General features: G+C 57.5%; 1 protein-coding gene across 1 annotated transcript in view; it reads left to right on the top strand.

Annotated features, from left to right (window-relative positions):
* The first annotated feature begins 480 nt into the window (after positions 1–480).
* The window catches only part of PKD1 (polycystin 1, transient receptor potential channel interacting), a 47,283-nt gene continuing 32,148 nt past the window's right edge, over positions 481–15,615 (top strand). Inside the window, exons 1-3 of the mRNA XM_084882226.1 lie at positions 481–897; positions 15,126–15,197; positions 15,316–15,387. Coding sequence (XP_084738352.1) covers positions 692–897; positions 15,126–15,197; positions 15,316–15,387 — 350 coding nt within the window. The 5' untranslated portion in view covers positions 481–691. The remainder of the gene's footprint in view (positions 898–15,125; positions 15,198–15,315; positions 15,388–15,615) is intronic.

Below are 15,615 nucleotides of genomic sequence, written 5' to 3' on the forward strand. Positions count from 1 at the left end.
TTGGGCGGGCGTCACCTTCGTGGCTGCGGGGACTCGCGGTCCTGCCTCGGCGGCGCCCTGGCGGGGCTCCGGGAGGGGACGCCGTGTATATTTATTGAGCGTCTACAGTGCGCCAGGTTTTGGGGTACCGCGCAAATCGAAACGGACAGAGGCGCTGAGAGTGGATGAGCAGGCACAGCAGGCGCCCGAGATCTCCCTCCGGAGGTTGTTATTGCTGTTGTTATTGTTATTGTTATTGTTATTGCTGGTGCTTTCCGTGTTGTGACCGTGGAGACTGCGCCGGGCTGAGAGGCACGGACGCGACCGGGAACAGAGGTGAGCGCGCACTATGGAGAGCGCGGAGGGGCGTGGCCTCAGGACGCCCTGCCCCTCGTGCCTCACCCGCGGGCGGCGGCCGCACTGCCAGAGCGAGGGGCGGGGCCTCCAGACGGTGACGTAGGGGACGGAGCCTGTGGACGCCCCGCCCCCGCGCGGGGAGGAGGAGGAGCCGGCGGCGGGCCGCATTGCAGCGCGAACGCGCGAGCGGGTGGCGGTGGACGTTGCGCGTGGCGGGAGCGGGCGTCACGCAGGCAGACAAGCCACGGTCGCCCCTGGATCCCGCCCCGCCATGCTGTCCGCAGGCCCCGCCTGAGTCACGGCCGCCGGCGCCGGGCGGGCTCGGGGTCGGGGCCATGCGCGCGCTGCCCTGACGATGCCGCCCGCCCGCCTAGCGCTCGCCCTGGGCCTGGGCCTGTGGCTTGGGGCGCTGGCGGGGGACCCCGGGCGCGGCTGCGGGCCTTGCGCGCCCCCTTGCCTCTGCGGCCCGGCGCCCGGCGCCGCTTGCCGCGTCAACTGCTCCGGCCGCGGACTGCGGACGCTCGGGCCCGCGCTGCGCATCCCCGCGGATGCCACCGCGCTGTGAGTAACCCGCCGCCCTCCTTGCGGACCGGACAGTTGCCATGGCGCCGGGCGGGCGCGAGGACATGGTTGGGAGGTGGGGGGCCGAGCGGGGAGCGGGACGGGGGGAGGCCGCCGCGCGCCTGCACCCCTTTGGGAGAGGCTGGCCGGGCAGGCCGCCGGCCTGGCGGGCCTCGCAGGGCGTGGGCGCGTCCCCGGCCTCTGGAAGGGGAAACGGAGCGCGGGCCAGGCCTTTCCCAGGGCGAGGCTCCAGCGCAGTGAGGTCGGCCCAACTAAATAAGGAAAACCTGGGACCGCGGCCGGCTGTCAGCCCGCCTGGCGTGAGCCAGAGGGAAACAGAATCATCTCTGTTTCTGTGAAAGCAGAGACATCCCACCCGGTGGAGCTCTGCAAACGCGGGGGGGGGGGGGGGGGGGGGCTGTGGCAAGCGTGCGGGGGCGGGGTGGGGCGGTCTCTGAATGGAGACTTGCAAACACTGAAGCCCTAATTAAGGACTAATAGGATTCGGCCTGCCGGGCGTGGATACCCAGCACCTTAGAGCCCCAAAGGAAGCTAGGAAGGTGGAGAGCTCTGTGTGGGATGGCAGAAGGATCCCCAGTAGTGGTGTCTGGACAGGGATTTGATGGTTGTGTGAGAATTGGCCTGAAACCTAAGGATGGGCAGGAAGGTGGGTCTAGGGCAGGGGTGGGGAAACTTTTTCTTTTTTTTTTTTCTGCCAAGGGCCATTTGGATATTTATAACATCATTCCATCATTCGTGGGGACCATACAAAAATTATCAACCTAAAAATTAGCTTAGCTATATTTGGTGGAACATTTAATTAACTCACCCCTAGTGCCTTGGCAGGGCCAGACCAAATGATTTCACTCTCCGAGGGCTGGATGTTCCCTTCCCCTGGTCTAGAGGAAGGGAGGAGGGAACCATGGATGCAAAGACCTGGAGGCTGGACTTGGTTGTGTGCAGCTGCAGGGAAAGTGTGAGGGGATGGGGGCACCAGGGGCCGGGGTCCTGAAGGGCCTCAGGTGCCCCGTCTTAGGGCTCTGATGTTATTCTGGGAACAGCGGGTGGGTGGGGTTTAAAAACACCAAAGAGTCCTCAGGTTTGCATTTTGGAAGTAGTAATGGGTCGCCTTTATGGAGAGCTTGCCTTGAGTGAGGTGCTGTGTGCCAAGCTCTGGTTGTGGTTGTCATGCTTAACCCTAACCCTCTGAGGTGAGGGTAGAGTGAAGGTCCCCATTTTACGATGAGAAGACGGTGGTGCATCTTGTCCAAGCACAGACACCAAGTAGTAGCCAGTACGTGGCAGAGCTGGGTTTGACTAAGGTGCTCAGCATCCAGAGCTGGAATAAAAGGTTGCAGGGCACCAAGGCTTGCAGACAGTTTTCCCTGGGGTGGGGGAGGCTCAGGGCCTGCTGATCCATGTCCCTGTGGTCCCGTTTGGGTTTCTTGGGCGCTTCCAGGCACCGAAGGCCGGACCTTCTCTCCTCGGACGAAGATTGTTGAATCTGGGGTGGGCGCTGGCATTCCGTTTTGTAAAATTGTTCCCTGGGTGACTGCAGTCACCTTCAATTAGGGGGCCTGATGGTCAGCGTTTGGATGTTGGGGGGCAGGGAGTAGGGGTGTGTGCTGCTCCTGAGCAATCCAGATGTTCTTGGGGCTTTGCCAGGTGGACGTGGGGGTGGGGGAAGGGCAGGTTCTCCAGGGCCAGCCAGGAGCTGTGGGGGCTGCTCTGGGCCTGTTGTCTTGCTTCATGCCCACGAAAGCATTTGCCTTCTCTGCTGTCTCTATGGAGAGGAGCTCCCGCCTGCCACCAGTGCTCACATCGTTGCATCAGACCCACCCTATCCCTTGTTTCTCGATGTTGTGGGTGAGATTACTTTAATCCCTGGTGGGCTGGGAGTTGCTAGGGATCTGGCCCGGCTCCTGCTGGCTAGTCCCAGCTGGCTTCTGGGAAGTATCCAGGGAATAAACAACGCTGGTGGGTCCAAGGCCAGCAGCAGGGCCCTTGCTCAGGAGGCTCTAGGAGACAGTGATGGGGCCCAGGCCTGTTGCCTTGCATGTGTCCCCTTAGGCTCTGCTCCTGGGCGCTGGCGGCCTGGCCCCACCTGACCTGGCAGAATTCCAGGCTTGTTGACCCCTTTGAGTGTATGTGTGACAGGACCCTTGGAGGCAGGTGGATGGGGAAGAGAGGAGACTTCATGCTCTTTACACCCTCAAGCTGCTTCTGGGAGATTTCCAGAAGGCTGAGGGCTAGGACTCAAGGGAAACTGGACCCTTGGGTGCAGATGGTGAGGCCCCGCTGGCTCCCCATCTGCACTCTGGGCTGTCCGTTCTGCCTGTCCAACCTGCAAATCCCCTCCTCAGGGAGAGGGAGATGGATGAGCCTTCTCTTCTCCATGGGAGGTAGGGCCGAACTTGGAGAAGCCAGGAAGCCTCTGGGCGAGCCAGGGTGTGGATGTGCTGGGACCCGGCAGCCCCCTCCGGGAGGTTAGGCTTGGTGCCTCTGTGCCAGTGCCTTGCAGCCACCCCTCTATTTGAGACTCCTTGGCAGGACCTGGGTGAGAGTGTGACCCATGTGGGCTCCCGAAGCTCCAGCTTTTCTTGGGTTAACCAAGCAGCCTGAAAACGGTGACGTCACTCTCTCCTGTAAAGCCTTATCGTGGAGAATTTGAACGTATATAGAGGCAGGCAGAATAGCCTGGTGAACTCAGCGACCCACTGCTCTGGGCCTGATCTGCCCCTCCACACCCCCACTCATTTTTTAAACAAATTCCAGCATCCTATTCTTTGATCTATAAGCATTTTGGAGTGTATGGCAACACCATGATTATATCTGCGACACGTGTCCATTGTGTTCAAATTTTTGGTTGTTTCAGGGTTTTTTTTTGTTTTTTTTTTATGTATATATTACTGATTTCAGAGAGGAAGGGAAAGGGAAAGAGAGAGAGATCGATGATGAAAGAGAATCATCAATCAGCTGCCTTCTGCACACCCCACTACTGGGGATTAAGCCTGCAACCTGGGCACTTCCCCTTGACCAGAATTGAACCCAGGACCTTTCAGTCCACAGGCTGACACTCTATCCACTGAGCCAAACTGGCTAGGACAGCGGTCGTCAACCGGTGGTCTGTGAGGCCCGAAAGGTTGGCGACCGCTGGGCTAGGGTGTCTCAGTTTTTTATAGTAGCTTGAGTTAGGATCCAAATAAGGCCCACACAGTGCAATTAGTTGGTGTCTTTTCTTTTTTTTTTTTTTTTTTTTTAAAAAAAAAGATAAGTCTTTTTTTATTCCAATTTAAAATTTTTTTTATTTTTAATTGATTTTAGAGAGGGAGTGATACATCGATATACCCATCAGTTATCCCCGCTATGAGCCCAGTGTGTGCTCTGACTGGGGATCAAACCTGAGACCTTCCCGTCTATGGATGACACTCTCCAGCCGACAGCCTCACCAGCCAGGGCCGTCGGTGTCTTTTAGCTCTGTTGGTGGATAGGTTCCCTTTCATCTGTTTCTCCTCGTGCACTTCATTGAAGAAACGGGCTTGACAGTCCCTGGGGTTGGATTGTGCCTCTGCGTCAGCTCTATGGCATCATCCAACATACCCCACTGCCCTCTGTGTCCTATAGGTTGATAGTTGGGTCCAGAGCTGCATTATGTGGCGAGTTATATGTCAAGTTCTCTGGAGCCAGGTGGCTACTGTGTTGGAAAGGTCAGCACAAAGGATGTTCGTTGCCACAGAAAGTTCTAGATGTGACAGCTGCTGCTCCAGGTGTGGTCAGTCAGTTAGTTTCAGGTGTGGGTGGTTTTGGCTGACCATGTCTCAGCTATTGTGGCTGCTAATGTTGGCCAGGGGCCCTTCCTGGGTTTTGTGTACTGTCTTGTGCATGTTTTGTGTCTGGGTCTAGGCTAGGGACAGGGACTCAGTGGGTTTGCTGATTGAAATTTTGGGGACCTTAGGATCATCTGTTGGCTGGGAGCACTCAGGGCCTCACCCTTCCCTGCCTGTACCCCTAAATGACAGGAGAGTGTGGGGGAGGCTCAGCCCCTGTTGTCTGCACAGGATGTGTGTGAGGTAAGGTGAGCAACTCCTGGACTTGATCTGGCCTGATGTGTGTGTGTAACATGTCAGACTTCAGGTGCCACATGCGGTGCTGTCTTAAGGGCAGGCTCAGTAACAGAGGGTTCCTTCCATGAGCCCTGGGCATGACTTCTGTGTGCCAGCCCTGTGCTAGGGGTCTTCAGGACCCACCTTTTTGAGGCTCAGTGATGAGGGAGCCATTGTTAAATCATGGACAGATAATGGGGGGGGGCAGTTTGGAGGGTCTGCCTACACGGTCCCCCAGTGTAAGTGACATTGAAGTCTTCACAGAACTCATGTAGGGGCTGGTGAGAGTACCAGCCTGGCAGAGTCTCAGACGGAGGGTGGGATGTGGGGCCTTTATTGAGAGAGCAGGTGGGGGCGGCATTAAAGGATCTAGGAGGAAAGTGGCACGGTCGGCATCTTCTAGAAGGAACACTGGCTGCTGTGTGGGGACAGATGTACTAGGAGGACCTGTGTCCTGCACACTCCGCTGGTCTTACCCTCACATTTCCTGAGCTGCACATGATAGTTGGCACTTGGGAATTCAGACTATAAATGTGTGTGTAATGTTAGTTTCCTGATGAGACATAGAATGCAGATTTGCCAAAACTGGGGACAGGAGGGCACACACCTCCTACACATGGTTCCCTGAATGGCGATCGGGTTGGAGAAAACGTTCATGTCATCTATTTGATGAGGGACTTGTAGCCAGAATATATAAAAAAACCCTTGTAATTCAATGCAAAAAAAGACAAATGACCTGATTGAAACATCCACGGAGATCTCTAACACCAAAAAGACAGACAGTAACAAATATTATGAGGATGTGGAGAAATTGGAAACTTCTTCCACTGCTGGTGGGGATGTAGAATGGGGAAGTCCTTTGGAGAGTAAACATTGAGGTACCACAGGTCCTAGCAGTTTTACTTCCAGGTATCTATTCACAGGGAATGAAACGTACGTCCACACAAAAGCTTGTATGGGAATCGAACCTGAGACCTTCCAGTCTACAGACGAGACCTTCCAGTGTGGCTCAGTTGGGTGGGCGTCGTTCCATGCACCAGTGGTTGCTGTTCAATTCCCTGTCAGGGCACATGACCTGATAGGAGTGTGTAGGAGGCATGGATCAATGTTATGCTCTCACACATGGATGTTTGTCTCTTCTCCCTTCCTCTCTTTCTACAAATCAATAAACTATTCTTTGAAAAAACAAAAAATACGTATATACAAATGTTCATAGCAACATTATCCTTAGTAGCCAAAGGTGGAAACAACCCAACTATCCCATCAGATGAATGAACAGAATGTAGTCTGTTCATACAGTGGAATATTACTCAGCCTTAAAAAGGAATGGAATACTGACACATGCTACAATCATAGAGGAATCTTGAAACCTTGATGCTCAGTGAAAGAAGCCAGGCACAAAAGGTCACATACCGAATAATTCCACTGATATGAAATGTCCAGGGTGGCCAAATCCTTGGAGGCAGAAAGCAGACTAATGTTGTCTACAGCTGGGGTGGGGGATGAGGGTGGGGGGATGATGGTCTCGGAGTGTGGTGATGAAAATGTTCTAGAAGTAGATAGTGGTGATGGTTGCACAGCCTTGAGAATATGCCAATCCACTGAATTTATACTTTAGAAGGGTTAACTTTATAGTATGTGAATTATGTCGAAATTAAAAGAAAAATCTCTGAAGAAAAAACCCACCACTGCCTGGTCCTACCCCTCTAAAGTTGCCAAGTTCTGTATTAGACCCTTTCTGACCTTTTTATCATGGTGTCTTACAGTGCTGTGGGGTGGAACCACTCTTAGTCCCATGTTATAGACCTGGACACTGGTCTCCTGGAGGTTGAATCACTTCCTGGGGTCACGTGACTGGTGTGTTGTGGCAGAGGTGATTTCAAACAAAGCCGTATGTTCCGGGGCATATCCCCACAACTGCGTGCAAAGGCCTGGGTACAGCACCAGCCACCTGGCTTATAAATCACAGAGAGGTAGCAGTGGGGGTGTCCTGAGTGGGACCAAGTGGGCTCTGGACTCAGGCCCTCGCTGCTTGCTTGGCCCTGTCCTTCCCATCAACTCCTCCTCAGACCTCCCTCTGCTGTCCCTGTTCTAGTCCTTTCCACCGACTTCCTATTTGGTTTTAGGAGGGCAGCATGAGAGCCCAGGAGTAGGGAATTCAGGCCCTGGGTCAAACCTGGTTCGTATCCCCGCTCCTATACTTCCGGTGTGACCTTCGCCAAGTCATTCAGTCTCTCTGAGTTTGTTTTCTCTCCTGGGAAATGGGTACCATGAGTGGATACATCTCACGGGCTTGTGGGGCCTCAGAAGTAAAAGTGTATGGCACGACCACAGGAGTCAGTTGCTGGTGGTCCCAGTGATGGAACTGTTGCCAGAGTGGCCTCTTCCATCCGTTCCTCTCCATGTTCGCAGAGCCCATTACTGTGTCCTAAGCACTGGCCACCAGGAGATGGGTCCCTAGGAACTTCCCTGCTGCAAAGCAGGCAGAACTCAAAAGCCTGAGTGGAAGTGCCCCTGAGCTGGTGCATATGTGTCCATGACTTTGTTTCTCAGACCAGAAGCCTCAGCTGACAGGAGAAACACAGATGAGGCTGAACAGGCAGACTCCTATACACTCAGCACTCGGGCTGGGAGACCACATCCAGGAGCTGGTCTGACCCTGGAAGTGCCTTCAGCGCAGAGCCAACAGCTGGGGGGTCCGTCATGCCTAGGCCCCGCACATTCCTCTTGTGTGTTTATCTCGTTCGAAGCCTTTGCTTTTGATGCATTTAGTGGGGATATGTAAAACAGTGACGTTATGAGGCATGGATAGAGTGCTTGAACTCTCTGAGCACCTTGTTCTTGGTGTGGAACCCCACATGCATGGAAGCTGCTCAGTGTTCCCCGGCACGTCGGCTCTGCTGCCACCTCAGCTGTCCATGCTCACCCTGTGCTTTCTCTGGGGGAGCTAGCTTGTTACGCAGCTGCTTTAAGGGAAGGTGCGCCTGGCTGTCCCCCAATCCCAGACTCAGTTTCCTTTTTCCAGTTCTCTGTAGGCTTGGCCTGCAGTCCATGCCTCCACCTCCCTTCCCCAAGGCCAGGGCATCTCCTGGTGGACTTCCTATTAGGACCTCTCTGTCCTCTCTTCAAAAGCCATGCCTGGGGGCCTCCATCATGTGACAGCTGGCTGGGCTAGTTGGTACTGCCAGATGTGGTCCTGTCCTCAGCCCCGCTCAGCTGCCCCTGTGCCGGTGGGGTAGGGAGTGTGGGGAGAGACCCTGGCTGGGTTTGGTTTCCAGTGAGGAAGCCATTTTGGATGGAGATGCACATTTTCCTTTCTGGAACATTGTGTGGTGGCAGTGCCGCAGCGAGAGCCCAGCGGGCCCAGCCTGCCGAGCGCTCTGGAATGAAAACATCCCGTTTCCCCTGCCACTGTCTGGGGTGGTGCGGTGTCTGGGCTCCGGCACACCGGGGCCTGGCCTGCCTGCCGGGCGTCTGCGCCTCCAGCTGGCCAAGGCGGCAGCGGCGCTGCCAAGTGAAAGGCAGCTGGAAAATGCAGCTCATGTCCTTTTTCCCCGGAACACCTCGTTCTTTATGGTTTGGCAGCCATCGCCGTCAAGGGGCCCAGTGATGCCCAGCTGCTGATGTCAGGGAGGAGGCTGCTCTTTCTCTTCCTGAGGAGCCTGTGGGCCCGGGCCTGAAAGAAGGGTAGTGCCCCCAAATTTAGCAGCCCCCATGCCTGGAGGCACGGCTCCCCCTCCTGCATCCTGGGGCCACTCTGGAAAGGGCTTTGTACCAAGGCAGAGCAGAGCCAGTGGAGATGGGGAATGGGCCGGGCTCAGGGCCAGGCTCAGGTCGGGGCTAGGCTAACGGCCCTGGAGGCTCAGGCCCCCGCTGCTCTGTGGCCCTGGCTTCGGGCTGCATCTGCCATTGGCTGTGCCCAGCAGCTGAGCGGGTGGTGGGATTGCCGGCCTGGCTGGACTGATGCTTCTGCCCTGTGCTGGCCCCCGGGCCAGGCTGGGAGAGCCCCGCTGCCTTCTTCAGATTCTGAGGAAATGATGGTGGGTGAGGATGGTGGCTGCCCTGAGCCTCAGCATTCTCATCTGGAAAGGGCTGGTGTGGCCCTGCTCTGGCTGGCTGTGATAGGCGAGCATTAGGGGGACATGCCTGGGGGCACCCACGTGCTGGTTCTTCTCCTCTCCTAACTTGGAAGGGGGATCCCAACTCCCCATGGGGCTGCAGGTGGAAGGTGAGCTGGGCCCCTCCTTTGGGCAGGCCTCCCTCTTTCCCAGCCCCTGGCCCTGACAGTGGCTGATCTCCAAATGCACCTCCTCAGGGCTGGGCCGCGTGGAGGACACCCCACAGCTTCATCTGCCTGTGGTCCCAGGGGGAGTCTAGCCAGTCGGTGTTACTGTTCCAGACCCCCAGGGCTCATCCTGGTGACAGCTTAGTAACAGGACGGCAGAGCTCCTTGAGGGGGCCCCCCAGAACACCCTGTGAAATGGGCACGGCCTGCTGTTCCACGCCCTGGGCTGAGAGCTGTGGCCGGCTCTCACTCTGGTCTTTCCCTCTAGTTTTTAAAGCTGAGATGCCCCCACCCGCCTTGCTGATTGCCCGGGCCCTGGTTTAGAGCCAGGTGGGGGTTTGGGCACAGAGCCCATGTGGGTCTGCCCCTTCCTGCCCCTTCTCCGTGGCAGGCCTGCCTCCTGCCCACCTCCCCAGCTCATCCTCTCTGCATGTTTTTCTTCAAATCGGCTCTCTCTTAAACTTGAATTCATTAAAAGTCATCGTTTCCGGCCCTGGACGCCAGCCTCACTCTCCACAAATAGAAGGGAATGAAAACAAAATGAGGTTATTAGACTCAGACTGCGCAGGACTGGGCTCCTGACTGCCTGTACCCAGTGCTACAGGACACATTAGTGAGCGACAAGGTGGCAGGTGGGAGGCTCAGCCTGGCCTGAGGGCTGAGGTGGGGGCAGGGGTCCCCTGAGGGCCAGGACCAGTACTGTGGCCTTTCTCTCCCCGGCCTTAGCTGGCTTCCAGGGGCTGTGTGTGCGTTCCCCTGTGGGCGGAGCCTGTGGCACCTCCAGGGAGAGGACAGGCTGGCCCAGCAAGATCCTCTGACACTGTATTTCCAGGAGCTCCGAGGGTTCGGGCTGGAGGGAGCCTTGGGCCCGGGAGGGGGAGTAGGGTGCCTTTTCTGCTCCTGCTGTGCTGTCCTGTCCTGCGGAGGGAGGAGGCAGCTGCTGGCTGGGGAGGAGCAGGTTACATAACATGTGCAGGCGGCCTTCTGGAGCCCATTCCCCTCAGCCCTGTATCCAGCACAGCGGCCAGCACTGGGGTGGGGGTGCTGGGCTGGGGCCTGGCACTCACCCCCGCCACTGACCACATGTGTCTGGAATGTGCAGATGTTTCCTTGGGGGCTCTGACTGGCCCCCAGACCTCGCCCGGCATCTGGACCGGGGAGTTCTAGACTGGAGAGCAATCCCCTGGTGGCTGAGGAGAAAACAGGCAGCTCCGGGCTGCGGGGCAGCGCCCAGACCTCTGGGCTGCAGGGCAGCTTCCCAGCTTGCTGGGCGCTATTTCCTCAGCTCCAGGAGGGACTGCCCTTGGAGCCACCCAGGGACACTCCAGCCCTACTTCACAGCAACCTCTCTCCATGGCCTTCACTTCTCCACCCACTTACCTTTACACTCAGAGTCCCTCTCCATCTCTTTCTGCTCTGCTCCTGGGACCCCTCCCCTTCCTTCTCCTCCCCTCCCCTCTCTCCTCCCCCCCACCCACAGCCACCCCTCCACACTGCAAGGCTTGGGGTGAGCAGGGCACAGCCCTGTGTGGGCAGGGCAGGGAAGCTGCCTTTGCCCATTGGATTGGGAGGGCCCTCAGCCCCTCTGCGGGGCACCGCCAGCTTGGTGGTGGAAGCAGGGGTCCCCCCTCCCCTCACCCCACCCTCTCTCTTGCTCGGAGCAGGAAAGATCAGAGCCAGGGGCACAGGGATGTGCTATGGGTGCTCAGACCCTGAAGACAAGGATGTAGGCTCAGAGGAAGCTAGTGGTCTTCCCCTTGAGAAGGTCTGATTTAGAAGGCAGGGGGAGCTGGGACCAGCTCCGTGCTGGGACAGACTGGGCCCCCCAGGGACCGCTGGGGCCCTGTTGGGGGATGAGAAGGAGGGCCAAGATGCAAGGTACACCAGGGATCTTCCCTTCTTCTCCATCACACGTGCCTGTCTCGGAGAGGAGAGGGGACAGCAGAAGGAATGGGCTGGGAGTGAGAGTCCCCATCTCTGTGGGGTTCGTGTTCAGTGCGCAGGAAGTGGGGGCCCCGCCCAGCCCTGTGCCTGGGGAGGTGACACATGTCCTGTGCTGTTGTGGGTGTGTGCCTGTTCCCAGGTCACCCCCTTCTCCCCAAGCTGGCCTGATCTCTCCAGCCTTGGCATCCCTGGAGGCTGCTGGCTTGGGGTTTGCAGGGACCTGGGATGGTCCAGCGAGCGCAGAGGGTGGGCCTGCTTGGCCTAGCGTCTCTCAGGGTCTGGCTCTCCTCCCACGGGTCTGGCTCTGCCGTCTCTGCCCACTGTGTGGGCTCCTGTAGGCAGCTCCGTGGCCTGCTGCGTCCTGTGTTTCCCCCGCTTTCTCAGGACCGTGGGGCGCTGAGTGTGGGACAGGGAGTCAGATTGCGATGACATCACCTGGGGGTGCAGAGGAAGCTGAGGGGCTGGAGAGGGGATGGGGCTGGCCCGACGCCTTGGCGTCCCCCCAGAACAGTGATGGCAAAAGCAGATGGAGATGTGGAAAGCGGCTGTTCGGGGCCTCGGGCTGTGGGGCTGGGTGAGGACTCTACCCATGTCCCCTTCCAGCGATTCTCCTTTTAGTGGCCCTCCCCAGGACCCCTCCAGCCACCTCTGCTCCAGTGTTTTCTCTGCTCCCACCCTTCCCAGCGTCCACTGAGCACAGAAATGGGTAGTGCTGCCCTCTGTGCCCCCTGGAAGAAAGTACATGCCCCTCTATGTCGCCCAGACCCACTTTTAAAATACATATATTTTTATTGACTTCAGAGAGGAAGGGAGAAGAAGAGAGATAGAAACATTAATGATGAGAGAGCATCATTGATCGGCTGCCTCCTGCACGGCCCCTACTGGGGATCAAGCCCACAACCAGGGCATGTGCCCTTGACCGGAATGAACCGGGTCCCTTCAGTCTTCAGGCTGACATTCTACCCACTGAGCCGAACTGGGGAGAGCCAGACCCACTTTTGTGCATGTGCCTCTGCTTACCTGATGGCAGCTGCCAGGCTGAAAGGAAAAGGCCTCCTCCACCCCATGTCCGAGGGCAGAGGGAAGCCGGGATCAGATGGGAGAGCAGAGGTGACCCTGCCGGAGGCCCCATCCCATGTCCCCTAGCCCACAGAGGCTTCTGCCCCTGGAGTTCTTGGAACCCACACTCTGGGCCTGGGTCCCTGTCCACAGACCTGCATGTGTGAGCACACACTCCCCTTCCAGATGGAGGATCTCAGGTCTTCGTGAGAGCGGTGGGCACCGAGCTCAGAGGCAGGGGAGGGTCTGACCCTGAGCCACAGTGCCACTGCGTGGAGCGGAGGAGGCCTGAGTCCTGAACCCCTGGCTGGAGTGGCTTCTGACTACCCTTGCCCACCCTCTCGCCATCTGCTCCCCCATGAAGCCCCCTCACCTGGCCCTGCCACCCCCCATTTCAGGCCCCCTCAGGCAGCCAGTCCACTCTGCACTGAGGCTTCCACATCCTGTTTCTCCTACTTCAAGAGCAGAACGAGAGTGGAAAATCGAGGGTGCCTGCCTGCACCTGTGTTTCTCGCCTTTGTGTGCTGAGGAGGCACCGAGCCACACCGCTGATGGGCTTGGGGCTCTCAGACTAAATCTCCCTGTGTCCCGTGTCACAGGGGAGGGGCAGAGAGCGTTGGGCCTCTCGTGTGTGGCTGCACTGGTTCCCGGAGCAGTCGGGCTCTCAGGGTGCTGGGTGAGTGACTGCATGAGCTGGCACCTGCACGGCTAGTCGACCTTCTTGCTGGAGGAGAGCCTTGCCAAGTTAGGTGTTCTGGCATCCTGCCTGGTCGGGCCACTTGGCCAGAGCAGTGGTGGGGCCGCTGTGGGTCCTCCTGGCGGAAGCCCCGCTCGGTCTGGTCCCCCAGGAGCTCTGGCCCACAGTGCCTCCCCCGCCCTGAGGACCCAGTCCAGTTTTGCAGAGGCTTTACGGCCGGGAGGACCTGCCTGCTTTTCTGCCAGCCTGGCCCATGTGACCGTGTTTGGCGTTCCTCTCACAGCCCCTCTTGCTCTCCGGAGGACCGTGTCCTTGCTCACTTGCTGCCTGTACCCTCTGACTGAGGCTGCGCTGGCCTGCTGCCCACCCCCGCAGGCTGAGGCCATGTCAGTGGGGCTCTTCAGGTCCATGTGCTGCCTGCTCATCCAGACCCTGGATGGCTACTGCACTTTGCAGAGACACAGACAGGCACCCAACGTTAGCTGACTGCATCTATAGTTCAAATCCCCTCACCCCCTTAGTGGAAGCCACAGGGGGATTGGGCCAAGCTCCCTACATTGACCACTCAAAGGCCAGTAGTGCCCCCCAGACCTCCTAGGTAGCCCCCTGGCTATGTTGGGGGCCAGGATAGTGGGAGTAACCTGGCTGAGACCCAGCCTTCAGAGCCTGTCCTTGGTAGGTGGCCAGCATTCAAACATTGGTTGCCATGAGGTTCCGTGTGGCCAGCAGGTCTCCAGGGAGGAGCAGTGGTCAGAGGCTGGGCGGGGGTCACTCCTGAGCCTGGTTCCAGAGGGGGTCCTGGTTGTGGGGAGCTGAGCAGGTAGGCTGTGCCAGGCATCCTAGTCTGCCAAGTCCTGGGACCTTGTCTTCCCCTCACCCCCATGACCTTGGGGCCTGTGTGTGTGGAGGCCCAGAGGCCTGGGCTGGTACTCGCCTCCAGGAGGACCTTGTTTTACACCAGCCTGTTCTTACTGAGCTCCTGTGGTGCTCAGAGCAGGTTGGAGAAAGCAGAGTCTGAGGGTGACTGATAGGAGCTGGGCTTCAGGACACTCTCCCACCCCAGGCTGCATGAGAGCTTGGGTAGGAGGGCCCGTGGTGGCGGGGCCAGGGCCAGGGATGGGGGTAGGATCGGGGAGGCTGTGTGTTGTAGGAGCTGGGTTGGCAGGCCTGGAGGAGGCATTGATGGACCCCAGTCTCTGCGTGGCTGTGTGGTCACTGATGGAAGACGGCGTTGGTGAGAGGTGTTCTGAGACATCAGAGGGCAGAGGCTTATGGGTAGGAGGTCCTTTTAGAGACCATGGTCTGGGGTACACAGACCTGTGGGAGCCTGGGGAGAGGATGAGGAGGATAGGGTGGTTAGGTGACTGGGGGTGTCTAAATGGTCCATGAGTTCCCGTCCCAGGAGATAAAGGGGCAGAGCGACTGTGATCTCCCCCTCTGGGCTGGGAGGGAAAGTGGGATCATTGGCTAAGTCCTTGTGTCAGTCTCGTCTTTCTTTGCACAGATTCTTGTGGGGTCACAGTCTGTTTCAGGAGATTCCCTTGCTCTCATCTGTCAGTTCATCCATTCCTACATAGGTAGCATAGTTTAACATAGGGTCAACTCATGTTTCACCTTTTCCTGGTGGTTCTTGCCCAATTATGCTTGTCATTGAATCTGTTATCTTGACTGTGTGGGTTCATGTTATCGAAGTCATGTTAACCTGAGGTTTAATAGGGGCTGTTACTGTCACGTGGTGCTAGGTCATCCACTAGGGCCCTATCCCTCTTCATCTGGACTTCGTGCCCCACTGTGTCTCAGGGACATTCAGAGGCCTCCCCAGGGGCAGCAGCTGGCTCCTGTGTGGAGGGGCGTGGAGTCTGCCCTCCATGGTGTGGGATGGCCTTGCTGGGCCAACGGGAAGGGGACTGGCAGGTCTTTGGATCTGCAGGGGAGGGGGCAGGGCCTGGATGGAGCTTGAGGGGCCCCAGGCCTCTCCTGCCTTGGTTTCTCCAGCGGAGAGTTCATTCCAATTCTCCATTCTGGCCCTCGGGATAGGGCGCTTGGGAGTGGGGTACCGGGGAGCTTCCAGGATGGCCTCGGGGTGGCCTTGTGTCCTGCCCTGGATCCAGTGCTGACCTCTGGCCGCTTTGTTTCCTAGAGATGTCTCCCACAACCTGCTCCGGGCGCTGGATGTTGAGCTCCTGGCGAATCTCTCCGCGCTGACAGAGTTGTGAGTGTCCGCTTTGGCTCAGCTGTGGAGGTCCCCGGGGGGGCAGGTGGTGGCAACTTGTCACCACTGTGGTTATGGGGCATCCCTCAGAACTTGCCGAATCCCCCCTTTCTTTCAGGGACATAAGCAACAACAAGATTTCTACATTAGAAGAAGGAACGTTTGCTAATTTATTTAATTTAAGTGAAATGTAAGTTGCATTTTAATATATATATTTCTATTGATTACAGAGAGGAAAGGAGAGAGGGAGGGAGAGATAGAAGCACCAGTGATGAGAGAGAATCATTGATTGGCTGCCTCCTGCATGCTCCCCCACTGGGGATCGAGCTTGTAACACAGGCATGTGCTCTTACTGGGAATTGAACTGTGACCTCCTGGTTCATAGGTTGATGCTCAACCCACTGAGCAACACCAGCTG

This window comes from Pipistrellus hanaki (assembly GCF_964339955.1).
Source record: "Pipistrellus hanaki genome assembly, chromosome: 4".
NCBI lineage: Eukaryota > Metazoa > Chordata > Mammalia > Chiroptera > Vespertilionidae > Pipistrellus > Pipistrellus hanaki.